This window comes from Chelonia mydas, chromosome 2, assembly GCF_015237465.2.
Source record: "Chelonia mydas isolate rCheMyd1 chromosome 2, rCheMyd1.pri.v2, whole genome shotgun sequence".
Lineage (NCBI taxonomy): Eukaryota > Metazoa > Chordata > Testudines > Cheloniidae > Chelonia > Chelonia mydas.
This window is the reverse complement of record NC_057850.1, coordinates 9936114-9963828: the sequence shown is the minus strand read 5'-3', so window position 1 is coordinate 9963828 and position 27715 is coordinate 9936114. Positions and strand designations below refer to the sequence as shown.

Sequence of the window (27715 nt, the reverse complement as noted above, 5' to 3'; positions counted from 1 at the left end):
GCATAAAATGACACTCTGGAGATCTACTGAATAATTTATATCTTATCATGACACTTGTCTGAGGTTTTTGCACAATCTCTTTACCCAAACGTCAAAACAATTATCTAACTTTCCTTTTAAAACTGATTAACTTTGTTTTGTAATGTGTAACATATGGGTTGCATCACATAATACAAATGAAATTGACACTTTGACACTAGGTAAGAAATTTCCACTGCATAAATTATTCACATCTCATATTTGATTCTGGTCATATTATGTGAACAGAATATTCCCCCCCGCAAAAGATACTTCAAATTATTATTTATGATAAATTTGATTGAAAAAAAAAAATCAATCTGCATCATTAAAGCCTTCAGGAAGCCATGAAATGTCATGTACACAGAAGAAAATGTGCAATATTTCTGACACCAATGTTTTAAACTTTCTCATTTAGTGTGACAGGCTAATCCAGGCTACTCCCTAAAAGTTAATTAATAAACTCTCAGGATCAGATTTGCTAAATGTGGGAAGCATTTACTAGTAAATTATCTAGCAATTTAAGTTTCAAGAAATTACGTGCAGACTGTTAACTCTACTACAGTTCTTCAGAAGAACATATTTGTGGATTTTAAAATGACTAGTAATTCTGTGTAAAGTGTGTTACGGTCAGAAAACTGATTATAATCATAGATTATATGGCCAGAAGGGATCACTGTGATCATCCAGTTTGACCTCCTGCATAACACAGGCCATAGGATTTTCCTGAATTAACTATGAAAATTTCTTACTCAGTAGATCTGCTCCATGAATTTATTCAGACATCTCTTCACTTTTCTGACAAAGTTTTTCTACTGCTCTTTACTTCTATTAGCACTGCAGAAGCAAGCCATTTAAGACAGACTCTAAGACAGACTGAGCTACATTCTTCTGTGGTTTGTATATTAACAACAGATTTGGCAATTAAATCTCACCTGGAGAATCTTAACCCATTCTAAATCTGTACATTTCTAAACAGGAGTAATTAACATTTGTTGTAGTTAAACGATGGCTATATTATATGAAGCTTAGCAACACTTCCCTAATTTCTTTTAAAGAGAATATAAAATGCCTTTTTAGAAGTATTTTTAAATGCATCATAGCGTTTTTATGCTTAAAACAGGGATACAATTAAATGTTATGATTCACTGGACCTAACTACATATTTAGCAATTCTCATCCTACTCTTATCCCACTCCAAGGTTTGCAGGCTCAAGTTAGATTTATCAGCTCTTCACTGTTGGCAGAATTCCCTTCTAGCTAATGAGCCTTTCCTCTGGAATACCAGGGCGCGTTCTCATTTCTTCTAGCTTTTTGCTGGGTAATTATAGGCAGCTGTCTCCCTTTCTACGAGCCCTATTCTCAGGAGTTCTGCAATAGGATTTTCTTTATAAAATAGAAGATTATACAAAGTTTATGGCACATAGAACAAAATGATTTGATTTTGAAACTGAACAGGTTTATAATCTTACTTCCATTCCTCTGGAGGGTGGGCTAATTCAAACCTCTCCCTCACATTGGATACACCCATGTCCAGATGTAGCCAGTGGACCTCCTCAGATTGCAGGTGACTGAGCCGTAATCCATAACAGGCCACATTCTTTACTTTGTGACTGTCCACTATCTTCTGAATTATGCCCTAAAACACATAAAAATGCACATTTGTTATACATCTTTTTGTTCATGTCTGTAAAGGGTAATCATATCATACTTTATACATAAGGCTAATCAATGAATCCGACATAGCTACATTTATTAGGAATGCAAGAAAAGAAGTTACTCATTTTTAAACCATAATTTCAGTTCTGGATTTTTAGTTATATGATTTACATGAATCTGTACCAGTCATGTATCTTACCCAAACTGAGCCACCATATGCTCTACACAGGGAAAATGCTGGGGAGGAAAAAGGGCAGATTTTCAGATTAAAAAAAAAGAACATGTACTTGTTAAATATTTCTAACTCTTCTGCAAACCTTGACAGTCACTCCCCACCTATATTAGGAAATCAGTCATAAGCTTTCCTCTTTTTTTGTGCCTGAACAGACAGGATTTAGTAAAAGGTTAATTCACTCATGAACCTTGATTTTTCCATCTAACTTGTCCTTGAGGGTCAACATTAATCTCTACAAAGGCAGAAATATTCCCTACACAAGAGGCATCTACTCAGGTAGATTTTTCTAACAGAAGAATTTTACCCCTGGTTTGTCCTTTGATAAATTATAGTTTAGACTATCTCCAGGCAAGGAATAGTCAGAGTCCAAGAAAAGTCCACAGGTATCTGCCATAGAGTCCCACAAGAGTGGGAGCAGGACTACAGGGGCTACGTAAGTAACAGTTTGTGCAATGTAGGGCAGTTCTGCAAAGTTCATTATTTTATACCCCAAAGGGTTTAAATGGTTGAAAAACAACTTTTGAAACTGTGCAATACTATAAAAACCTGACCCTTATGGGCGTCTCTAGTCCAGCAGGATCTTTGGCTGATGAGCCATCACTAGTATAGTGTATGCTGAGGTGCAAGAGGGGTGAAGATGATGTGGGGCCTACAAATAGGAAAGGCAAGACAAATTAAATAATACGCTCATGTCCCACTTAGCTTTGCTATTGAGGTACTGACCACAAGGGTGCTAAAGCTGGTGAAGTTTGTTTTTTCACATTTAACAGAAGCCTGCTTTTTATGTACTGCTGTTTGTATACTTTACCAAATACTGCAGAGTACAGTTGCCCATATCCAGGATTACAAACAGCAGCGCTGTAGATGTACAAAGGCAAATATTAGATGCCTTTAGATGTACAAAGGCAAATATTTAACCCCCTCCTTACACTAAGGGCAATTTTTGCTTAAGTAAAGCCTGATATTTTGGCAAGCATACTTTTTTCTGAAGGTCATACGAAGTGCAAAACATGCAGAGCTCATTTCAGAAATCTGTCCATGAAGGACAGCGCCTCGTCAATAATGAAAATAGAGGTTAATGTTCTGAAAAGGCAGTTGTACTCAAACCGAAATAGGACAAAGATGAGTTTGGGAAATGGAGTAAAGGCAAAATTGTATATTTTCTACACCAACAAACAATTAAAAATATTGACAGATAAGCCACAGTCAGAAACTCCTACAGTAGATAATCAAGTATGTGTCCAGAAAAGAAATGAGGAGATTCAAGAGCTTCCTGAACTATCAGCCTGGTATTTTCTAATGGGGCCCAGGAAATCAAGTGCCTAATTCTCACTGAAAGCCAGTGGGAGCTGGGTACCTAAATCCCTTTGAAATCCCAGCCTCAATTTAAAAACACAAAATTTTTCTCCACCTTACTCCAGAAGAGTGCAATAGCTCTTCTGTTCACGTAACTAATCGCATCAAAATCAAGTAAATATCAAGACCGTATTCTTTTGAATTAAAAAAATGGTCAATACACACACAAATTGAGTACATAGATACCACAGTTGGCATACATGGTACTGCACTACACCGACATGCAGCAGGTTAGCTGTGTTAAATAACATGTCCCAGCCTGAGAGCTTAACCGCTAAATACATATTATGATTTTTTGCTTTTGTATTATCCTATAAAGCAAGAACAAATTTTATCTAGAATATTTCACAGAAAAGTAAACAAGCAGAGGTAGCCCATTCAGTGAGAAATTTAGAAAACATTTAGAGAACGGAGATGAAAGGTAAATACAACTTAATAGATGGATAAAGTAAAATGGATTCACCTCTCTTCTCAAGTTTAGTAAACCAATGAGAAGTACTTTTTACAATCTAATCAATTAACTTAAATACATTTATCAAAAATTAAATATGCTGAAGAATGAATTAAGACAACCTTTAATTTCATTACTATTTTACAAACTTGTACATTTATGCAGAGCGCAAGAACTGGTGCATACTACAAATCAAAATAAATATTGCATTTTGCTATCAGGCTTCCTTAGACTATTCCAATACTAAGCTTGACCCCAAAATGGAAAAATAAGAAAATAATGTGATTGAGACTTTCAAGCTTTTAATATAGAGAGTTCTTTCATTTTACACAAAAAACATTAAAGAAGCTTAATTTCAACTACGTGGGGCCAGATCCTCACCTTGAATAAATCAGGATAGCTCCATTGGGCAACAATTTACACTAAGTGAGGATCTGTCCGTGTGTGTGAAACAGCTACATACATATAATCTAGAAAATTCCCTCAGAGTAGAGCAGGGTTTTGTTTTAGCCTGCTAGTGTTACAAAGCAGCAAAAGATTAAATCTCCAAGAGCTTTACTGGCAGGGCAGCCATAATTTGGGCCAGTGTACTCAACTCTGACCCTTGTTAAATAATGCAGGGAAAGTCTCGGAGTTCTGGAAAGCCTCCCCAGACTGTCTAGGGACACTTCCAATACCAGACAAAGCAATTGCCATAACTTGTGCATGGATGACAGCTTCTCTGTCTTTCATGCTAACAAGAGACTTCACAAGTTGGGAAACCTTGCCACAAGCATGCCTGATGCTCCTTATAACAGTGACTAGAATGTTTTAATCAGAGGTTTTCAGACTAACAGTTTAACTGCTTAACAACTGTACAGTAGGAACTCAAACACCCTGAAGTAAGCCATGACTAAATGCTTGACGCTCTAACCACAGTGATATTTAAAAATTTCACAAGCTTAAGTATGACTAATCTTTTCTAGCTCATGGAATAGTACAGGGTGTTCTAGGACCAGGATTGTAGGGAAGGAACACCTGAGTTCCAATCCTGACTCTATCAATGACCATTGTGTGGCCTTGAGTACATTCCAACTTATCAGTTTCCCAGTTAAGGAATACATTTATCTCCCACACAGGTACATTATAAGAGTTAATGTTAATGCAGCACTTTACACACTCAAAGTGCTATAAGACTGCTAAAGTTTCAAGCAGGAAGTTATGAATTGAACTGTACTGGACTCCAAAGCTTCAAGTAAGTAGGATTTAAAATTTCCAAAGAAAAAACACAACTATGGAATACCCACATTCATGCTTACTGCAGTAGGATTTAGCCACACAACATCTATTCTTAAAATCCAAAGCCAAAAGGGACAATTATGATCATCTAGTTCAGGGGTTCTCAAACTTCGTTGCACCGCGACCCCCTTCTGACAACAAAAATTACTACACGGCCCCAGGATGGGGGACCGAAGCATGAGCCCCGCCACTCCAGGTGACGGGGGCCAAAGCTGAAGCCCAAGGGCTTCATCCCCAGTTGGGGGGCCTGTAACCTGAACCCTGTCATCCAGGGCTGAAGCCCTCAAGCTTCGCCTTCAGCCCTGGTCAGTGGGGCTTGGCCTCTTAACTTTGGCCCCAGCGCCCAGCAAGTCTATCATGAGCCCTGGGGACCCCCTTAAAATGGGGTCGTGACCCACTTTGCGGTCCTGATCCACAGTTTGAGAACCGCTGATCTAGTTTAGCCTCCCGTACAAGATACAGAACTTCCCCAAATTAATTCCTATAGCATATCTTTTAGAAAAACATCCAATCTTGATTAAAAAATTGTCAGTGATGGAGAACCACCATAACCCTTGGTAAACTGTTCCAATGGTTAAGCACCCTCAGTCAAAAATTTATGCCATATTTCCAGTCTGAATTTGTGTAGCTTCAAACTCCAAACATTAGATCATGTTATATCTTTCTTGGCTAGATTGAAGAGCCTATTAATAAATATTTGTTCCCCATGTAAGTGCTTATCAACTGTAATCAAGTCATCCCTTAAACTTCTCTTTGTTAAGCTAAATAGCTTGAGCTCTTTGAGTCTATCACTAATCATTTTTGTGGCTCTTCTCTGAACCATCTCCAATTTATCAACATCCTTCTTGAATTGTGGATACTAGAACTGGACACAGTATTCCTGCAGTGGTCGTACCAGTGCTAAATACACAGGTAAAATAACCTCACTACTCCTACTTGAGATTTCCCTGTTTATGGATCCAAGGATCACATTAGCCATTTTGGTTGCAGCGTCACACTGGGAGCTCAGGTTCAGCTGGTTATCCAACACAACTCCAAATCATTTTTTTGAGAGTCCCCGCTTCCTAAGAGAGAGTCTCCCACTGTGTAAGTATGGCCTACATTCTTTGTTCATAGACATTTAACTACATTAAAACATGTATCGTTTGCTTGCATGCAGTTTACCAAGCAATCCAGATCACTCAGGCTTACAGACCTCTCCCCTTCATTATTTATCACTCCCCCAATTTTGGGGTCATCTGCAAACTTTATCAGTAATGATTTTATGTTTTCTTCCAGGTCACTGATAAAAAATAAAAAATAGCTTCGGCCAAGAACTGATCCCTGCAAGATCGTGCTCGATGATTCCATATTTACAATTACATTTTGAGATCTCTCAGTTAGCCATCTTTCAATCCACTTAATGTGTGCCATGTTTATTTTATATCTTCCAGGTTTTTTAATCAAAATGACATGTGGAACCAAGAGAATGCTTATAGAAGTCTATTACATCAACACTATTACCTTTATCAACCAAACTTGTCATCTCATTAAAAAAGATATTAAGTTAGTTTGCCAGGATCTTTTTTCCATAAACCCATGTTGATTAGCATTAATTATACTACCCTCCTTTAATGCTTTATTAATTGAATCCCGTATCAACCACTCCATAATCTTGCCTGGAAATTATGTCAGACTGACAGACTATAAATACCTGGGGGTCATCCTTTCCACCCTTTTAAAATATTTGCACAACATTAACTTTCTTCTAGTCTTCTGGAACTTCCCCCCAGTGTTCCAGGACTTATTGAAACTTATTGACATTTTACTGAAAAATAATTATATTGTTTTAATCAATATATTTTACCTTTTGCCTGTCATCCAAGGATCTCAGAGTGCTTTCCATCAATGTAAGAAATGTAACAATATGCAATTTATACACCAAAGATATTTTTTTTCAGTAGTAGTAGTAGTAATTAGCCTCATTACTGTGGTACAAAAGGGGACCATTCATAGTTGCTTCTGGACACAGGACTATAGATTTATGTCCATCGTGCTATTTCTATAGATCTTTATCAGATAAGTGTATATTTCACTTGGAAGGAGCAGAGTTATGTCCTGTCACCTGGCTCAGGTACCCATCCATAATGTGGGCACGTACTAAATACAAAACAAGAAAAATGAGATACTTATGGAACAGCAGAGGGTACCTACTTTCTAGCTCATTTACCAATAATGCTCAAGAATGAGTCTCAGATTTCTTAATATGTAGTTAGTCTGACAAATTCTTCTGTCATTTGGGCTGTTCTTATCACTCAAACACAGCTCCACAGTTTCAACAGTAGACATGTCACTAGTAAAGTGCAGAAGCAATTTCCAGACAGATCTGTCCTGTGCAAGAGATGGACTGGTTCTCTCTATTGCCCAATAAAGCCACCTCAGGGTTGATTTTAAGTTTGGTCTGCATTTTGGCACTACCAAATGATGAAAGGCCCAAGTCCATGATATCTGAGCCATTCTCATCAGATGTGCAGGAAGTCTCCTCTGTGTCCAAGCCCTCTTCTAAGTACATTTTTGCCCAGATTCTTTCACAAAATGACAGGAAGACCACCAGTTTCTATGTATTATTGTATAGCGTATTAATCTTGCCCTACTGCCCCTTATAGTTGGCTCTCAATGCACTAAAGCCACCTTCCTTTCCTCCTCTGTAAATTGTGCCACCAGATCACATTCTCAGGTCTCTTGTTAACTGTTGCATTCACCCAAAACCACAAGCCATGGCATAGGAATTTCCAAAGAATGGTCCAAGGACCAAATGCAGAGGGAGACCTTGGGGCGCTAGGGAAGGACTAGATATTGTTAAGAAAGCCAGCCAAGACAGGAATGGACGAACACAGACTTTGTGGGAAAGAACCAAGCAATGGAAGTGGAGAGAGACTGGGAACTGCCATGGAAGGACAGAGTTTGGAGAATAGAAAGATCAGAGAGAGAAAGAGAAAAACACAAGGAAGAAAGAAAAAGCAATAGAAAGATTAAAATGAATTGTAGGAGGAGAAAAACAAGACAAGGCACAGCTTAGAAAACTGCCTTAATTATTTATGTCCCCACATTTTACTGTATTTCTTGGTCAAGGACTGGGGAGTTGAAAGGAAGGAGGAGGATCCACTTTAACTTGGACCATGGTAGCATGTGGAGGGAGGAAAAGATATTTCACGATGATTGTGGCTGAGCGCCAGGGACACAGCAACTCCTAAATTTTCTAATTTGCACATTGCCTCTCCCTGTAACTACAGGATGAGGACAATGCAAATCAACTATCAGTTTTATTGCAAGAAAGATACAAGAATATATGGCTACACCTATTTAATGGACAAAAACATTTATGTACACACATATGCAAATTACTTCAGGCTCCTGGCAAATTGCCACCACAGCCCTCTGTGTTGCAAGGTTTAGATACCTCTTCTGTAGCCTATATGTTTGTTTCTATGGGTTTGTTCTATAAATCTTTCTATCTCAGCAACACAAAGATCAGCTTATTTAGGAAGTGCACACATGACAGAGGCACAGAGCTAAAGGAACCCCAAATCAATTTTATAAACAATCTGAGCTGTTGCTGTAATTGCTTAAAAAAAACTGAAATCTTAGGGCCAGATCCTCAGCCAGTGTAATTCAAGTTAGTTCCATTCACTTCTGGCCCTTTTATTATAATCATCATCATTATTCATTATTTGTATTGTGGTAGTCTCTAGAGGCCCCCATCAGGGACCATGCCTCTTTATGCCAGTCATGGTAAACATATATAACAAAAAGATGGTCCCTGACTCAAAGTATTTACAGAAAGATATTCAATGAAATAGATTACTTCTTCCTCCCATCTGGCCTACATGGAAGACTTCCAATGACTCTAAAGTGTGGGGTCTTTTCCTCAACAGATCTTTTTTCTGTGTATTCAGTCTTATCTGTTGACTTGAGTAAAACATTATTTGATTCCTTCACCTTTTATCCCTGCACAGGCAACACATCTAATGGAAAGGGATCTGGATTCCTGACTTGCAGGTAGAGGCGCTCGACGCCCTTGAGGAACCTGGCAGTCATGTCCTGGGCAAAAAACAATCTACCCTTGAGCAGCGGATGGAAGGCCGAGATAGCAGCCAAGTGGACTTTGATAGATGAAAGGGACAGGCCTTGGAGCTTTAGAAGCAGAAGGCAGCCCAGGATTAACCACAGCGAGGCCTGCTTGGGCTGAATGCCTTTATCCGAGGTCCAACAAGCAAACCACTTCCATTTGGCCAGGGAGGTTGCTCTGGTGGAGGGCTTTCTGCTGCCCAACAGGACCTATTGGACACTGGCCGAGCATGCCCGCTCCTTCGCATTTAACCATGCAGCAGCCAAACCGTCAGGTGCAGTGCGTCCATGTTTGGAAGCAGAAGACTGTCGTGGTTTTGGGACAGGAGGTCTGGCCTGAGCAGCAGCTGTAACAGAGCAGGCACTGAGAGGTCCAGAAGTGTGCCGAACCAGTGCTGGTGCAGCCAAGCTGTGGCTATGAGGATCACGTTCACTCGGTACTGCTTGATCTTCATGAAGATCCCGTGAATTAACAGCACTAGGGGGAAGGTGTACAACAGATTCCTCCGACGACGGGAGTAGAAAATTATCTGACAGTGAGCCTCTATCAATCCCCCAAATCGAGCAAAAAATGGGCATTTCCTGTTCTGCCTGGATGCGAACAGGTCCACCTGGGGAGTCCCCAACCTCTGGAAGATGATGCTGACCACTTCCGGATGGAGGGACCACTCGTTGTGAGACGAGAAGGTCCCGCTGAAGCGATCTGCCAAAGCGCTCCTGGCCCAGGGAGATGTGCAGCTACGAGATGGATGCCATGCTGTACACAGAAGTCCCAGAGCCTGAGAGCTTTTTGGCAAAGGGCAGACGATCTGGCTCTGCCTTGCTTGTTGATATAGATCATGGCCACTGTATTGTCCATCAGGATCTGGACCACCCTGCTTTTTATGTGAATTAGGAAGGCTTGGCAGGTCAGGTGAATCGCTCTGAGCTCCCTTACGTTGATGTGTAGGGAGCAATCGTGACTCGACCAATGGCCTTGCGTGCTGAGATCACCCAAGTGGGCTCTCCACCCCAGGTCCAAGGCATCGGCGACGAGGGTCTCCAATGCAGGACTCTGCCATTAGGTGAGTGATGACCGTATGTGGTCCGGGACCCTGACAACCCAGTCATGCTGTGTCTGTTGGGGACATAGACTGACGCCAGCCATGCCTGCAGGGGCCTGAGCCATGTGTGTCTCAAATGCATCCTCAAAATGACTGCTTCTGGCCTCCTTCGTTTCTGGAAGGGCCAGGCTGAGCAGACGAACGGGAAGACGACAGGTGTTGCTGCTCAGACCCCTTGTCACTATCCTTTCTTCTGTAGGTGCCCAGCCAGGGAGTTCCCCAGGACCTAGACTGCGGTGGCAGAGGGCGAAACGGCTTCCTGGCCTGCTGAGGAGTATGGAGGCCCAAAAGAGTGGAGGGTGGCATGGGAGTCTTTAAGACCATGGAGTCTCAAGTCCGTGAGCTCAGAGAAGAACCCCGTCTCCTCAAACGGGAGGTCCTGTAGAGTGGCCTGCACTTCCTGGGATAACCAAGAGGACTACAACCAGGAGCTGCACCTCACGGCCACCACGGAGGCGACCAACCTGGCTGCTGAGTCAGTAGTGTCCCAGGCCATCTGAAGGCCCCCCCTTGCCACCACTGTGCCTTCGTCGACTAAAGTGGCGAATTCCTGGGCTTGGTCCTGCAGGAGGGCCTCCTTGAATTTGTTAAGGGAAGCCCACAGGTTAACATTGTACCTGCCTAACAGGGCCTGGTGATTAGACACTCAAAATTGCAGGCTTGCCGTCGAATAAATCTTTCCGCCAAATAAGTCCAGTCACGGAGTCTCCGTTTTTAACATGCCACTGACTTGGCCCTGCCCGTCCCTTTCATTAACAGCGGACACAACCAGTGATGCTGCTGGAGGGTGTGTATACAGATATTCGAACTGTTTTGCAGGGACATAATACTTCTTTTCTGCCTTCTTAGAAGCAGGCAGAATCGAAGAGGGGTCTGCCACAGCGATTTGCCAATCTGAAGGACCCTGGGGTGGATGGGCAGTGCAACCCGTTATATGGAGGAGGATATAATGTTAAAGAGGTTGTTGGACTCCTCCGCGACATCCTCAATTTTCAAGTTCTAGTTGGTAGTCACACTCTTAAGGAGGGCCTGTGGCTCCTTGAAGTTGTCGGGGGACAGAGGGCTGCCCATTTGGGAGGGACCCACCACCTGAAGCTCTGAAGCTGACGATGACAAGTGCACCGCCGGGGGAGGAGCGGGCTCCCCTTCCTTCTCTGGGGATGGCTCCTTAGTTGCTTGAGTCCGATGCGCTGCCCCCACATCAGATTCGGTACTGTGTTCTGACTCCAGTGCCGGAGGCGGTTTGTCCGAAGCAGCCAGGGAGGACTGGTGGGAATACAGGCCTGGCATTATGGGCATACCCTACGGGTTCCTGTACAGACATTGAGCAGGCCACTCTTGCTGCTGTCATGTCGTCACTGCAGGTGCCGTGCTGGGTTGGCGGAGAACCACCCCTCCTTTGCAAGGGGCTGAACTCCCAGTCCAAGTAAAACAAGTGCCCTTCCAGCGACCAGGGCGGAGCTGTCAAGGTCCGAGTCTGCCAACTGACCCTGGTCGGCGACCTGAGAGGCAAGGATTGGTGCCTGCCCGACGAGCAGTACTGGGAGGATGGAGACTGTTGCCGTGACTGGGAGCGATCCCACCCCGGTGAGGACCAACATCTGGGAGACTGTCTAGGCGAGGGTGACTTGCGCCATGGCAATCTTTGATGGGAAGCTCCACCTAGAATGGAATTGATATGCGCAAGCACTTGAAGAAGAAACTCTCTTTTGGGTCTAGAGCAATTACCTTTAAGAACACTTGCTCAAGAACACTCCTGGGGAAATAACCTCTCAAGTATAAGACTTTATTGAGTCCGACAGTTCTCAATCTCCCTGGGATACCACCTCAGGATCCAAGGGATGGACTTCTCTACCATTTGGGCAGTGCCTTTCCCCTCTGGTTTCCAAATATTTCATTAGTTTTAATTCAGAGAGATGATGAAAGGGAGGAGAAATCAGTATAGGACTCGCTCTCTTCTAATTCGAGCATGTTCCCCTCTTCTGACTAAAGAGGAGGGTCTAGTAACATCACCATCCTGTTCCATCATACATCCCATATAAGGAGTGGACCCCACGAAGAAACATAGCAGACTGACCTTCCAGGTCAGGTATATGGCAGGGGCTGTGATATTACCAAGGCTCCCTTTGAGACCAACTGCACTGGGTCTGTGCTGGTCTGAGGTGGAATACCAGTCTCGCCACTCATTGCCCAAAAAACACATCTTAACGACCTAGAGGGCTACTGCTGCAATCCTGAGTCAAGTGTAGGGAGTGGGCCTGAGAGAGTCTTACCAGTCCAGCATACTCTGTAGTGCCTGATTCTGCAGCTAGTATTCCCACAGCTGTCTGTTGAGACACAATCACTCCTGTCAAGAAGTGGAGAAATTCAGCTGCTGCCTTTGACTCTGTGGCAATAGCATTGGCAAGTGAGAGTCTTGTTGACAGTCTGGGCACATAAGAACATAAGAATGGCCCTATGGGGTCAGACCAAAGGTCCATCTAGCCCAGGACCCTGTCTTCCGACAGTGGCCAGTGCCAGGTGCCCCAGAGGGAATGAACAGAACAGGTAATCAACAAGTGATCCATCCCCTGTCACTCATTCCCAGCTTCTGGCAAACAGAGGCTAGGGACACCATTCCTTCCCATACTGGCTAATAGCCATTGATGGACCTATCCTCCATGAATTTATCTATTTCTTTTTTGAACCCTGTTATGGCCTTGGCCACCACAACATCCTCTGGCAAGGAGCGCCACAGGTTGACTGTGCGTTATGTGAAGAAATACTTCCTTTTGTTTGTTTTAAACCTGCTGCCTATTAATTTCATTTGGTGACCCCCTAGTTCTTGTGTTGTGAGAAGTAGTAAACAACAGTTCCTTATCTACTTTCTCTACACCAGTCATGATTTTATAGACCTCAATCATATCCGCACCGTAGTCATCTCTTTTCCAAGCTGAAAAATCCCAGTCTTATTAATCTCTTCTCATATGGAAGCCGTTCCATACTCCTAGTCATTTTTATTGCCCTTTTCTGAACCTTTTCCAATTCCAATCTATCTTTTTTGAGATGGGGAGACCACATCTGCACGCAGTATTGAAGATGTGGACGTACCATGGATTTATATAGAGGCAACATGATATTTTCTGTCCTATTATCTATCCCCTTTCTTAATTATTCCCAGCATTCTGTTCACTTTTTTGACTGCCGCTGCACATTGAGTGGATGTTTTCAGAGAACTATCCACCATGACTCCAAGATCTCTTTCTTGAGTGGTAACAGCTAATTTAGACCCCATCACTTTATATGTATAGTTGGGATTATACTTTCCAATGTGCATTACTTTGCATTCATCAACATTAAATTTCATCTGTCATTTTGTTGCCCAGTCACCCAGTTTTGAGAGATCCTTTTGTAGCTCTTCACAGTCTGCCTGGGTCCTAACTATCTTTAGTAATTTTGTATCATCTGTAAATTTTGCCACCTCACTTTTTACCCAGCGTGGTTTCTCCTTGCTGCTACAGGGCTTCCCTGCATATACTATGCTTCTTCTTGGGTTTCCTCCTCTTCACCCCAGTCCGCTAAAACAAAGGACCAGGAAAAGGCTTTTGTACAAAATCCTTAATGTTTACAGCAAACTGCAGGCCAATAATCTCAAAGTCCCCAAAACACCACTGGCAACCAAATGATTCAGGAAATGTCTCTGTTAAAATTAACTAATAAAACAGAAAAATTAAAACTATTTCGGTTCCAGGAGCATGCGCCTACAGGGTGGAATTCTGGAGCCCCCTGAATAACATTTCTCAACTGCCTTCAAACATACCCAGCAGGACAGATAGCACACTCATGAGTATTGCGGAACAACCTTCTTAACTGGCCCTGGAGATGCCCACTGTATGTCAGTAAGCAGTAGAAAGCCACAGGGAGAGAACAGGGAAGGACTAATGAAAGAGATTGAATTGTAGAAGTGTGAATGAAACTCCAAGCACCAGCCTTACAAATTTCAGCAACAGACACATTCCCGAGACAACCCTGTAAAGCAGCTACCCCTCTGTTGCAGAAGGAGCCCTTATCATGCTAGATGCTGAAGACAAAGTCTCTGAAGAGCTAACAGTCTAACAAGACAATTGAATTACCGAGTATGGAGTGAAAGGAATAGGAAATGGATACCATTTTTATACACATATATACATTGGCTTTTGATTATTATAATAAATTGATAAAGTAAGTGCCAATTATTTCCATTTGCTTGTTAGGTTGTCTTGTGGCAGGTCTTCAGCCTAGTCATTCTGGGCTAGGGCACTCAGCTTTGACCCACTCTGGCTGTCTTTGAACAGAAATAGCTTGGCATTTAATTTTTCTCCAAAAGGCACACATAACTGGAAGTCATCTGTGTCATGGTTTGGTTCTGTCCAAATAAATACTAATGGCTCATTTCACACCCGGCCTGTGCAACACAGCCAGTCCCATTAAGTAATCAGGCCTAGGAAAGATAATGGGGAATTAAACAGATAGTTTTTACTAGATATCCTTTTAATTTCAGTGAATCTATTAACCACACCACTGGTTTTAGGAGCAAGAACATTTTATCCTTGTGAAAAATAGTGTAGGGGTGTATGATTCTGAGAGCCTGAATCTCTATCTGATGTGATGGCTAGTAGAAAAGCCATCTTCAAAATCAGATTATGATAAGGACATACCTTAACCGGTTCGAAGAGATTGTTCCTGAGCGGGTAAAGACTGAATTAAAATCTAACAGGTTTACAAATCAGTGCAACAATTCCTTATGAAAAAGTATTAGAGGGTTGAGAGAAAACCAAAGTCCCCTCCAAGAATACACGAGGCTGCAGTAGTGTCAAAAAGAACAGGAGTACTTGTGGCACCTTAGAAACTAACAAATTTATTTGAGCATAAGCTTTCGTGGGTTACAGCCCACTTCATCGGATGCATGCAGTAGAAAATACAGTAGGATGATTTTATATACAGAGAGAACTGGAAACAATGGGTGTTACCATACACACTATAACACTTAACAAGTTAAGGTGAGCTATTACCAGCAGGAGAGGAAAAAAAACAAAAACCTTTTGTAGTGATAATCAAGATGGGCCATTTCCAGCAGTTGACAAGAACATGTAAGGAACAGTAGGGGGGAAAAATAAATATAGGGAAATAGTTTTACTTTGTGTAATGACACATCCACTCCCAGTCTTTATTCAAGCCTAATTTAATGGTGACCAGTTTGTAAATTAATTCCAATTCAGCAGTCTCTCGTTGGAGTCTGTTTTTGAAGTTTTTTTGTTGTAATATTGTGACTTTTAGGTCTGTAATCCAATGACCAGAGAGACTGAATGTTCTCTGACTGGTTTTTGAATGTTATAATTCTTGACGTCTGATTTGTGTCCGGTGTCAAATGCATCCTTACCATGGATAAAGGCAAACCTGATTTGGTTAAAAATAAAGGCAATCCAAAATGATTAGGGAATCGGACGTATCAGGAAGTGGGAAAGGAAATGCCATCACCTTGACATTAGTGCATGCCACAAACATCTACCACTTTAACTGCAGAAACACCTCTAATAGAAGGATTTGGGGTTTCCAGGAGAGCTCACAGACTTCCTTTGAAAATTGGAAAGTTCCCTGCTAAGATCCCATAAAATAGACTGACAGGTTAAAAGACTTGAAAACTTTTTTAAAAAAACATTGCACAACCATCTAAAAAAGCCTTGAAGCTTTGGATACGCTCAAGAAGTCATTCTGAAGCAAACAAAAAAGAACTTCTAATTGAGCCAAGTGGGCCCTATTGTGGGATCTACCTCCTTCATAACAAGGTGGGAAAATCTAGACAGCTGCTGTAGAAGCCTTAAAGGCATTATTTTTATTTTAAGTTATTCTGCTTGGTATAACAGCAGTAATGTTAATGGAATGTGAGCATGTGCTCTAATAATTGTTTACTGCTTCTAAAATAAACATCAAGGCATGGTAACAAGGTGGCACTACATTATTAGTGTAGATCATGTACTCCTTCCAAAAACACTATTGCTTAAAGAAAGTTTGTCCCAATTTTTGTAAAGATTCAAAATTTCATGTTCATCGTTCATTACAAGAATGAAGTGTTTCAGTAACCTGTCCTGTGTCCAAAAAACACTCTCCCGTCTTAGCTACAAAGAAGATAAACACAGGGGGAAATATTTGAACACTGTTCTCAGAAACAAGTGTGCAAAGAAATCAGTTACATCTGGTCATATGTAAAACCTGAAAATTAAAGTAGGCATAAGCATACAATTACAATTTTCTTTCTTTCTTTCTTTTTTTTTTTTTTTTTAAAACATACTTTTTGATTTGTTCAGCCTTTATAAAATTAAGACTTTGATTGTTGCACTTTAAATGGCCACATGTAACTCTGAATATGGGCTTACTCTTGAATTTACTACTATTAAAGTTAGTGCTTGGGACCCTACATATCCCACAACTAAAAGCACTTTTGATTTGGGGAATGATAAAGGTACACAAGAATGTTAGCTTTCATTTGGGGGGGAAAACAGTTTTTAGCCCCTCTCCCCATTCAAAAATAGCCTTGAAAAATTAAAGCATTGTAAACAGACTGCTGGTATCGAAAGGAATAAGCAGCTGGTAACCACTTCTGCAGTAGGAGGCACTTGCCTTCCCCTCCCCTTATGCCCCCACCACACACACATTTTATATAAAATGAGCTACTTTGGGGTTTAAACAAATAATTTCACTAACCAAACTCACACTTAGGTTGACCCTTAAGTGGGAAGATAATCATGGACAGGAATTGGTGACATTTTAAAGCGGGGAAGGGGTTCAAAAAATTGTTCCACGATTCACAATGCTGTTAATTCTTTCCATACACAGCAGTGCTAAGAGAAACAATGGGAAGAGGGGAGGGCATTCTAGACTCTTTACATTTTGATTGTTTTTTTTTAAAAAGAGTTTTCTCTTACAGAAATGTCAGTAGCAGTTACAAACAGAACCCAGGTCTTCTGAACCTTGTCTTCTGTTCTACGCGTTACCTGTCTTCAGCAGATCCTGATTATAGGTCACTCGAAGAGGGATTATTAAAAAAAAAAAAAAAAAAAAAAAAGGGGGGGGGGGGGAGAGGAGGCGCACGCAGAAAAATCTGAATTTTGGAGAAAACAAAGACACCAAGCAAGTAAAGAAATTGATCCTTGCATTTTCAGATGTTCTCTGGCTCCTTCCTTTAATTTAATAAACAGCACTAAGACCTCAAAGAGAGAATCCTCTTCCAGGAAATCTTAAAATAACGGTCTCTTAATATCCGATTGCTACTTGTGCCTTCCACATAGGCCTGCTTGTACTATTCTACCATCCACTCCAGAATAAATAATTTAAGGCTCTGCTTCTCACAGCTTTTTTCTGTTACTCACTTAAGTCACACATTCGCCTTTTTGGAAACGCACTGGTAAAATAATCTAAGCAGGTGTGATCAAGCTCAGCTGCTGTTCTTCCATATTGAAGTCTTTATGCCAGAGAAAATGAGAACGAAATTAATGTCAGTAGCCCTGTCAAGTTAAGGTACAATTTGCACGTCTGCCTTTTCTCTGAGAAAATTGTTAGAAATTAAAGCTTTGCCTGAAATGATTCACAGCATGTGTCAGATAAAGATTTAAAATAAACTGCAGAACATCTGTGTTCCTTAGCCTTTAGAGTTGCCTGTGCCACACTTTCTTAATATTAACATACACAAGCCTTTAGAGAATAAGAATTCTGGAAACAGACTTACCCGGACATCAGTAGCATCTCCGTGCCGGATAATACTGGCCCACGTTGTTGGCTCACTGCTACTTTCAAAGTAATGGAAGACCTTTAAGACTCGTTCCATGGCCCCTGGGGAACGCTCCACCCCAGTACTGAGGTGTGTCTTTGCACTTGAACTTGGTGTATGATTCAAGTTTGGATCAAGGTAAGCTGCTGCCATCGTTTTGCTAGATGCTAGGTATCTGTCATATTCTGGGAAAGGGGAAAAAGAGAAAATAAATTATTTTGGTTGTACCTCAGCCTGACACCGATTAATATATACATAAAAATCTTTATGGCAAATCCTAAAGAAAGGGGATGTTTTTCAGATCTTTAACTCGGACTCTTCAAGGATTAGTTATTTATTTTAATTTGCTGCTACCCAAAGCTGTAACCGTTATACATATTTTCTAAAACATGTTTACAAAAATCCAAGTGGATTAATATTCAGGAAAACTCTCTGACTCATCCCTAAACAAAATTATCTTCCTTCAAACCATTCAATATCCACAAAAGCTTTTCCTTCTGCCATTAACAAGATCATTTCCCCTCAACTTCCTCATCTCTCTCTCTCATACCTCATATCCCACCCCTCTTAAAGAGGTCTGTGAGACCAGACATTTTGTATCTAAATTATAAAGAATTAGCTCATGCTCTAGTTTTACTGTGATTGTAGACCTGTGGGAGGGCTGTAATGCCTGTCAAAACTGGAAGGCAAATTCTGAAGTGCCCTCTATATAAGCCTTGCACCACTCTGTGAAGGTCAACAATTTGGATATGTCCCACAACTGAATGCTTTGTACTGGAAGTGTCCAGTCACCAGGCCCTCCTGTTTAGACTAAGGCTCTATCAGATCAAAACTATGTGCTAACTGTGAGTGTTACATTATTGCATGAGGAAAAAATGAGATAGTCAGGACCCAAACCATTTAGAACTGTATAAGTCAAAACCAACACCATGTTCTTCATCCAGAAACCAAAGGAAGTCACTACTGACTATGGAGAAAAGGTATAATGTGCCCGCTACATGAAACACTGCATGGTAAGAGGCATGGAAGTGCACTTTGTAACAGCTGAAGTTTCCAAGGGGTCTTTAAGCACAGGCCCACATACAGCATGTGAGAATAACTCTGCCCGGTGGTGGAAGGCGCGGATCGTTGTGGCAAGGTCTGCTTCTGGAAAGGAAAAAGGTCGCTGCTGCTAATGAGTCAACCATGAGCAGATGCGGCTCAGACGTGATTTCCAGCTTGAAAACCAGCTGGAGGAACAAATGGTAGACATACGCCCTCCATCAAGAAAGCTGCTACAATTCCAACCACTTCTTCCTGTTTATCCAACCGCACACGAACATAGCTTGTTGAACTGTGTCTCCTGCAGACTGCAAAGAAATCTGAGGATACAAACCTCCAAATACTCTGTACCTCATCATTAAATGCTGATGAGTTTTCAGTCCCAGAGAACGGGAAATAATGATGGGCACCATAGCCACTACTGTTTCATACAAGGATGGGATTTAGGGAAATTCATGAGAGCTTTCAAAGCATTTCAGAACACTCTTCTGAAGGACAAGTGACTGAACTGTGGGCAAATATGCAAGATATTTTACTTGCTTGTCTTCTGGTTATATTGCACATATTTGTTTTGAGGAAGATCACTAGTAAAAGAAGGGATGAAAATCAAAAGAAAATATACCCTAGAAGACGCTGCTAAACTGGTATCTCAGGAAAACCTATATTCTTAAGTCTACTGGCCAAAAGGACAGAGAGTAAGGACAGCTGGGTTCTATTCTCAGCTGACAGACCTTGGTCAAGTAATGTAAAGCCAAATTCTGATACCTTTACTTACACTGAGCAGCCAGGTGCTACCAAATGTAAGAGAATCTGAATCTTGCCATTAACTTTGCCTTTCAAGTACATGGAATATCAAAAGCTCAGTATAAGCACAGTATAAGGCTATGTTTTGGAGAGTTAACCAAGACTAACAGAAAGTATTCCAAAAATAAGAAAAGGAGGTTTTTAATAACAATTCAATCATTTTATGATTCACTGTAATTTTGTTTAAAAACCTAAAAGTTCCTCTTTTATTAGGTCCCAGAAGGGCAATAATTCTGATAGGTTTTAAATTATAGCAACACATGTTACATTTCTTATTATGGGTCTATTAACATTTCCATTAAACCAGCCCCCTATTTTCAAGAGCTTATAATGTGGCTGTAAGACTTTGCTCTAAGCTGAAGTCTGGTAGTGTACTGTTGGATGTAACAAAAAACAGCTAAAATGTTTATAAAACATTTGTTTGGCTATTTTAAGTTATAAAGAAAGATAAGATTACCAGTGTTATATGCTTATTTGTACTCATATAAACTCAAAACAGCCTTGGTTTTTGCACTCCCCTGACAGATTTTTGCTTTACAGTGCGAATTCAGCCCTCTTTGTATTCAATAGAAAAACTACTAAGTTACTAAGGATGAGAAATTATCTGAAGCACATATGGAGATATATTTCCAAAGTATTTTATTAACAAATGTATCCATATTTTAGAATGGGATAATATCAAGGCTGATGCGGCTACAATTATGCTAGTCACTCTTGTTTGGATTTGAAGTTGTGTGTCTAGCTACCCTGTCCTCTTGTCCAATGTCTGCAATGTTTTAGGTAAAAGTCCTATTCTACAAATTCCAAGCTTTTTAGACAGCAACACTAATATTTCTCAATATCCTACCAACATGCTAGAACGGAGCAGAGAGAGTAGAAGAATGGATCCTCAAGAAGCAGAGTCCCTGGACTGTTGGCACCGATTTTTATCAAATCATGCAGCAGGTCATTGACAGGTGACTTATCCAACTCTGCCACAGTGCTCAAAGTGTGTGCATGGCTGGGGGGTGGAGGAGAGGGTGCGTGGGTGTCACATGGGTATGGAGGGGAATAGAGGATGACTAAATTCTATTATAGCTGTCTTCATATTTTCCAGAGTGCCCAGAATGTAGTATCTAAGCCCTTCCCAGGTAAATCAGGATACACTTAGGTGCCTAGAGGACTATCTGGATTCTTCTTTTCCTCTTACTTTCCCTGCTTATAGGATTAATAAAAACAGCAACAAAGCAAATCATCAGCAGCAGCATTCTGGTTACATTTGGAGGATATTTTCCAACAGGACATCTTTCTGCATGCCCTAAAAGCGATAAGACTGAATTAGTCTAATCCCTTCTGGAACCTCATTTCCCGAGACTGTTTCTGCCTCAACCAAGAATACAATCTCCCTCTTACGCACTTCATCCTAGCTTTTGTGAACTGCTTATTCCCAGAGGAGTGGGTCATGGACAGAGTCAGTGTTTGTGAATAATCATCACACAGTGCAGACATGATCAATAAAGCTCAGTGTTATGTAACTCACTATCAGTACTTAGTGCTTTGATTTAAGGATTTCCCAGCAATGTGGGTCACAGAGATAAGACAATTTTAAAAATTATTAAATCAATCATTTCAATTGATTTAAAAATGATTAGTACAAATAGAGTAGGTACAGTGGTCATTTAATGGGCTCTCTTTCAGAGAAATCTTTTCTTTTCCAATAACCATACTGATGAATTTGAGTCAATTCGATAATACTCAGAAGATGCATGAAACTGGGACTATTTTGGTTTAATATCTGTTGTACAAAGAAGGGCAGATGGCCAGAATGTCCTGTTTGTACGTTCAAATACTATTTGAACCACCTTTTTGTCATTCTTCACACTGCAACTGCATATTAACGCTTGAATGTCTCACAAAGATCTATACAGATTATAATAAAAATTATTTCTATCCTCTCATTCCCACCTCAGGCTTGAAGATGTTCAGATATATGAGTTTATACCCCTGCTAGGTCATATTTCAGATAAATGACTTAGCCATTTCACTTCAAAACTATGAAATTCATTTCTCCCTTAAAAATCTAATTACCTGCCTCTTCACAGCTACAATCAAGATTCAGACTTCATTTATTTATGTCGCCATGTTCAAAGTCTTTTACAAAGCTCTTTGAGTTACTTTTAGATGACAATTTTTTAAGTTACTGAGAGGAAACTAAACTTTAGATTATCTGTATTGTTAATGCAAGAGAGACAAATGAAGGTCTTGTAGAAATGTGTTGCTGCTGTACCAGCAACACAGTCTAAGATATTATATTCAAAATGAGAAAAAAATGAAATATTGACCAGAAATAATGTAGGACATCCTAAAAAACACAGTAGTTTCACTTCAGACAGATAATGTAAAGTTGTTTCACTCAACTTTATCAAGCTTCCTTTTGCACTGCTTCCCCTTAGGAGTACTGACATGAAAATGTATCAGGTTGCTTGTTACATACAATTTTAGTCATACCCTAAATTTCCCATACTGAGTACAGATCTTGGTTCCTCTAAGTGATCAAAAAATTGTGTTATGTGTCACCTGCATCTGAAAGAAAACGTGTAATTTCATGAAAAACAAAAGCTCTCCAATTTTTTCTTATGCAGCATTAAACCCTACACTAGTTTAGCCCAAATGTATGAAGTTGTGTGTCTAAGCCCTGAAGATGAGTGTGAAATCTTAATTGGAATTCAGAGACATATTTAATAATAATATTCTAGGCTAGAAAACCAAAACTCTGAACAGTCCGCATATGATTTCACCCACAGACGACTCCTTCCAGCACCCATTTATTTGAATGCAAGTTCTCCTTTGCCAGATTTGGGCCCAAGCTAAGAAGGTTCTTGAACAGTTTTAATGACCATTTAACAAGGAGTGTTACACAGAGGTACTATGAATTGCTTCTCTATAGACAGTCACTAACCATGCATTCATCTACCATTGGGGAAGTAAAGGTACAATTGCTTTTGTCAGTGTCCCTCTTTCTTCAATCACAAATCTTGCTACATCCACTTTCCTGTCAGAAATTCAAGACGTAGGATGGGAGAAAAAGTAATCAGTTGAAAACAAGCAATTACCTTCTGATAACTGCTTTTGTTATTCTTCTTCTTTTCCCTCATCCTCTCAAGAATGTGGCAGGTATCCTATATTTTTTGTTATGCTACATTACGCAAAGAATTTTACAGACAAACCAGAAAGGAGAGGCTGCTGCTTTTATTCTGGTTTTGCTTGCCTATTCCTTTTACCTCCTTGCCTCATTGGCTGGGAGTATAATGTTATCTGTGGATTTCTATTTCTAGACCCACGAAGAGTATATGTTTTAAACTGCTTCCACTATGAATGTTACTTGTCTGGAAAATGCCTTGCCTGGAAAATACAAATCCTGGATAGAGATCTGGGAGCCACTGAGGGCCCCAGTAGGATTCAGTAGGGCTGCCACCTTTCTAATTGCTGAAAACCAGACACCCTGCCCCACCTCTTCCCCCGGGGCCCTGCCCTGGCCCACATCTTCCCCTGAGGCCACACCCCCTGCTCGCTCCTTCTGTCCCACCCCCATCACTCGCTCCCCCGTCCCAGGAAGCTGGTGTGATTGAGCAAGATAGTGCTGATTCATGAGACGTGCATCTGATGAAGTGAGCTGTAGCTCAGATAAATTTGTTAGTCTCTAAGGTGCCACAAGTACTCCTTTTCTTTTAGCTCATCATGAGAGGTTTAAAAGAAATATTTGTTCTTTGCCTTTTGGAAAACTTTTTTCTCATACTTGATTACTTTCTACAACAAAATTCTCCACAGAAAAATTACGTAAAAAAACCCTCTAGCCTTAGGAGCGTTCATTAAATGTCTCACCTGTTCTATAGGTAGATTTTCCCCACATATCTTCTCGGAGACTTTGGTTTTTTTTAAAAGAGAAAACTGATTGCACACTCAAATGAAGCAAACCTAATGAGCAGATTCAGTGTGGTATTATACAAATACATATTGATATTTACCAATGTGCATCTATTTGCAATTGTATTCTAATACTTCGGGCTTGTCTATATAAGAAAAGTTATACAATCTTAACTAAATTAATTTGAAGTCTGTGTAGTTAAACAGATCATCCCTAATGTACATGCACTTAAACCCATTTAACCCTTGTTTAGCATGTACTAGTAAATTACTAAATTAAACTAAACTGATTTAAGTGAGGGCTAAACAGATTATGAGACGTACCACAGTCACTAATATTAAAAAAAAGTTTAACTCTAATTTGGTTAAAGGCCCATCCCCACTCTTTTCTATGTGTTATTATGTTCTCTATGTGTTATTAGATACCAAAAGAGACCCTGGCAGTTCTGGTCAGCACCACTGACCAGGCTGTTAAAAGTTCAGTTGGCCACCTGCAGTGGGGCTAAGGCAGACTCTGTGTGGCTATCAGAAGTGGCTATCCCTTTGGCTCCTACGCACAGGGATAGCCACGGGGAATCTGCATGCTGCCCCACCCTGAGCACCAGCCGGTGGGAGCTGCAGGGGTGGTGCCTGCAGGCGGGGGAGCCACCTGGCTGCCCCTGTGCCTAGGAACCAGAGAGACATGCCGGCCATATCTGGGAACCGCCTGAGGTAAGCACCACCCGGAGCCCGCACCCCGAACTCCTTCCCACACTCCAACCCTCTGCCCCAGCCCTGAGCCCCCTCCCACACTCCAAACCCCTCATCCCCAGCCCCACTCCAGAGCCCTCACCCCCTCCTGCACTCCCAGCCCAGTGAAAATGAGCGAGTGAGCGAGGGTGGGGGACAGTGAGTGACACAGGGAGGGGGGATGGAATGAGTGGGGGCGGGGCCTGGGGGAAGGGGCGGGGCAAGGGTGTTCGGTTTTCTGCAAATAGAAAGTTGGCAATCCTAGGCAGCAGTGCCAGTACCTACCTCTCTGCTGTAGAGGCTGCAGCCAGGTCTGGAAGCCAACCAGTTCTCTGCAAGCAGCTGCTGCTCTTCCCACCTCTTGGTAGGGAGGCTGATCATGGTTACTCCAGTGACTGGGCACTGCCAGGTCCCCTTTTCAACCGGACTTTCCAGTTGAAAACCAGACACCTGGCAACCCTAGGATTCAGTGATTGGCATCCATCAAGGGACAACGTCCCTGTAAGCTCAGCCATTTATAGCATTAAATAAATAGTAGCAAGTTGCACTTGTGTTGGGGTGTGTTATGTGCATTTTAGTACTGGTATGAAGTACCGAGGAATGAAAGATTCAGGCTGCCCATATAGGTAGTACAACAGAGGAAGACAATGCATACTTGAAAACTTCCCCACACTGCCCAGCCACGTTTCCTCAAATTTGCCCGAGAGGAAAAAATACTAGGATATAATTTGGTCTTGATGGACATTAAATTCTAAGCATCTCTGCTGCTACTATGGAAGATTTGTCACTCAGGAAGCTCTTAGAAGAGCTCTTTTTGGTACCGTGGCAGAGGCACAGACAGATTATCAGGAAGGTGTCCAGCTATTGTGTAGCCTGCAAGCAGGTCATCTGAAGGGAAGAAGTGAAGTTTTGTTTTGAAGCCTGGGCTCCAAATGGTGAATTTAATGGTCTAGGACTTGGGGGAGGGAGGGAGAGCGGGAGACAGGGAGCATTGATGGTCTTGAGGCAAGAGTGGAAGGGTGGTGTGGCTGGTTTTGGTCAGAGTGTGACTCTACTGTGGGCTTGGTTTAAGGTGTTTTGAGCCATTGGGCTGGACAGAGAAGGGAGTGAATCATAGAGGTAAGAGTTCACATACTTGGTGAAAGGGTAAGGGTTTCATTTTGAATGTATATTTAATATAGGACAAAGATGAGCAGTAAGCAGAAAAAAGTACAGAAGCAGACCTGATAGCATCAAGGCAATATAAAAAGTTTTCCCAATACCTTGGTCAAGACTTGAGGATGAGGCACTTCTAAAGGATCTGGTTTATTTAATTTTATTTATTTTTCTAAGTTAGGAATAAAGACAGGGAAAGACATAGAAAAATATGACTGTTCCTTCATGCTCACTTATTGCTCTCCGAGCAGTTACCATAAGCAGCGTATCAGCATGAGTTCAGTAACTTTACTTCAACACATCCCAGTCTGTGATAACAGACAACTTAGAATCATAGAATCGTAGGACTGGAAGGGACCTCAAGAGGTCTTCTAGTCCAGTCCCCTGCACTCAAGGCAGGACTAAGTATTATCTCGATCATTCCTGACCAGAGTTCGTCATTGGAGATTTTTAAGAGCAGATTAAGCAGAGATTCCACAACCTCCCTAGGGCAATTTATTTCAGTGCTTAACTACCCTGACAGCTGGGAAGTTTTTCCTAATGTCCAACCTAAACTGCCCTTGCTGCAATTTAAGCCCATTGCTTCTTGTCCTATCCTCAGATGTTAAGAACAACAAGTTTTTTCCCTCCTCCCTGTAACCACCTTTTATGTACTTGAAAACTCATGTCCCCATTATTCCTCAGTGGGCTTTTGAAAAAAAGTAATCTACCATATTTTTTCTGCAGCCAATGCTAGTAGCCAATGATTTTAAAAAACAGAGATATCTGTACCACAGCAAGGTATAATAGCACCTTTCATTCATATGTCTATCCAGAAATGCATAGCTTTCCCATCAGCACCACAACAAAAAAGAGTTTGCTTGCATTTTATAATTTCTTTAAAGTATTAATTTAAACTTCACCTGAATGACTCACTGAATGATTCACTGCATGGCATTTTTAAATGAATTAAAGAATAGCACAGTTAATCAGAATTCAGCTGCCCATTGTGTTCAGAGACTATTGCCTACATACAGAGTGTATCTTCAAATTCATTTTACGTGACAATGATTCAGACAAATGATTTACTCTCTTCACTTTTTCAGTTAAATATTTTGCAAATTTTAAGAAGCAGACTTGTACAGATACTACAAATAGTTAGTCACAGTATCAACAGAGATTTAGCAGTACAAGTTATCTACCAAAACCTCATGATAAAGATTTCTGCATTTCCTTTGTATGAATACTTTGGGTGATTTCATATTCTGGGGGACTACGAGACAGCTATTCAGAGTAGGCAGCTATGAAGCACTATGATCACTACACAATGAACATGTTAGTCATGCATTTGTCCTAAATTTAACAAGTCCATCGTGTCAAAAATCTATTCATAAGTTTGTACAACCCCTAAACTAATTTAAATCTTTATTAAACCAGACACATTCATTTATATATTTTTGTTGCTTAGCCAGGCTGTTTCAATGGATGGTATGCCACCTTTGCTAAGTGTTATGAAGGATTAGCTGTCACCGATTGATTATTCACTGAATATGCATTGTATTTTGGGACTAAAATAGATCTTGAGAAATGAATATTTAAATAGTGTTGACACAACTGGCCAAAAGGTTTTGTACTATGGATTAACATGTCAATATATTTACTAACAATTTTATGTAAAGAAGTAAGTGTTAAATATCTCCTGACTCTCAAAATGTCCCCCTCCCCTGGCAGAATAATCCCACAGGACTAACTACTGACATTTCCTAAACATTTAGTTTAACCCAGTTTTACTGTCCTCTGATTTCTTGCTCTATACTACTCGGCAACTCCCTCTGGAGTTGGCACCAATTTCCATTCTAAGTACCAGACTACGGAGTTGCACCAATGATTTAAGTAATCCACTGAGCAGAGAACACAAGGAAACCAATGTCAATTAACTTTAATTAGTACAAGGTACCCAGTTAGACTCAGATTTCATTTTCCTCTGCAAAAAAGGAAGGACCTGAATGGTTAATTCTCACTACTTAGTTTGCTTTCATATCTCCACGGAGTTTAGGCAACTATAATAACTTTGCCCATAGTCCCCTTGAAATTTCTCTTTAAAGAAAAATTTT

At 41.0% G+C, this 27715-nt stretch overlaps 1 protein-coding gene across 9 annotated transcripts in view; it reads right to left on the bottom strand.

Moving 5' to 3' along the window:
- Positions 1 to 27715, bottom strand: part of PTK2 (protein tyrosine kinase 2) — a 373208-nt gene that overhangs the window by 225111 nt on the left and 120382 nt on the right. For all 9 annotated transcript variants that reach the window (XM_043539037.1, XM_043539034.1, XM_043539038.1 and 6 more), the window contains exons 3-4: positions 17949 to 18175; positions 1491 to 1657 (exon numbers count right to left, since the gene is read on the bottom strand). In XM_043539037.1, the coding sequence (XP_043394972.1) occupies positions 1491 to 1657; positions 17949 to 18143 (362 nt within the window). In that variant the 5' untranslated portion in view covers positions 18144 to 18175. The remainder of the gene's footprint in view (positions 1 to 1490; positions 1658 to 17948; positions 18176 to 27715) is intronic.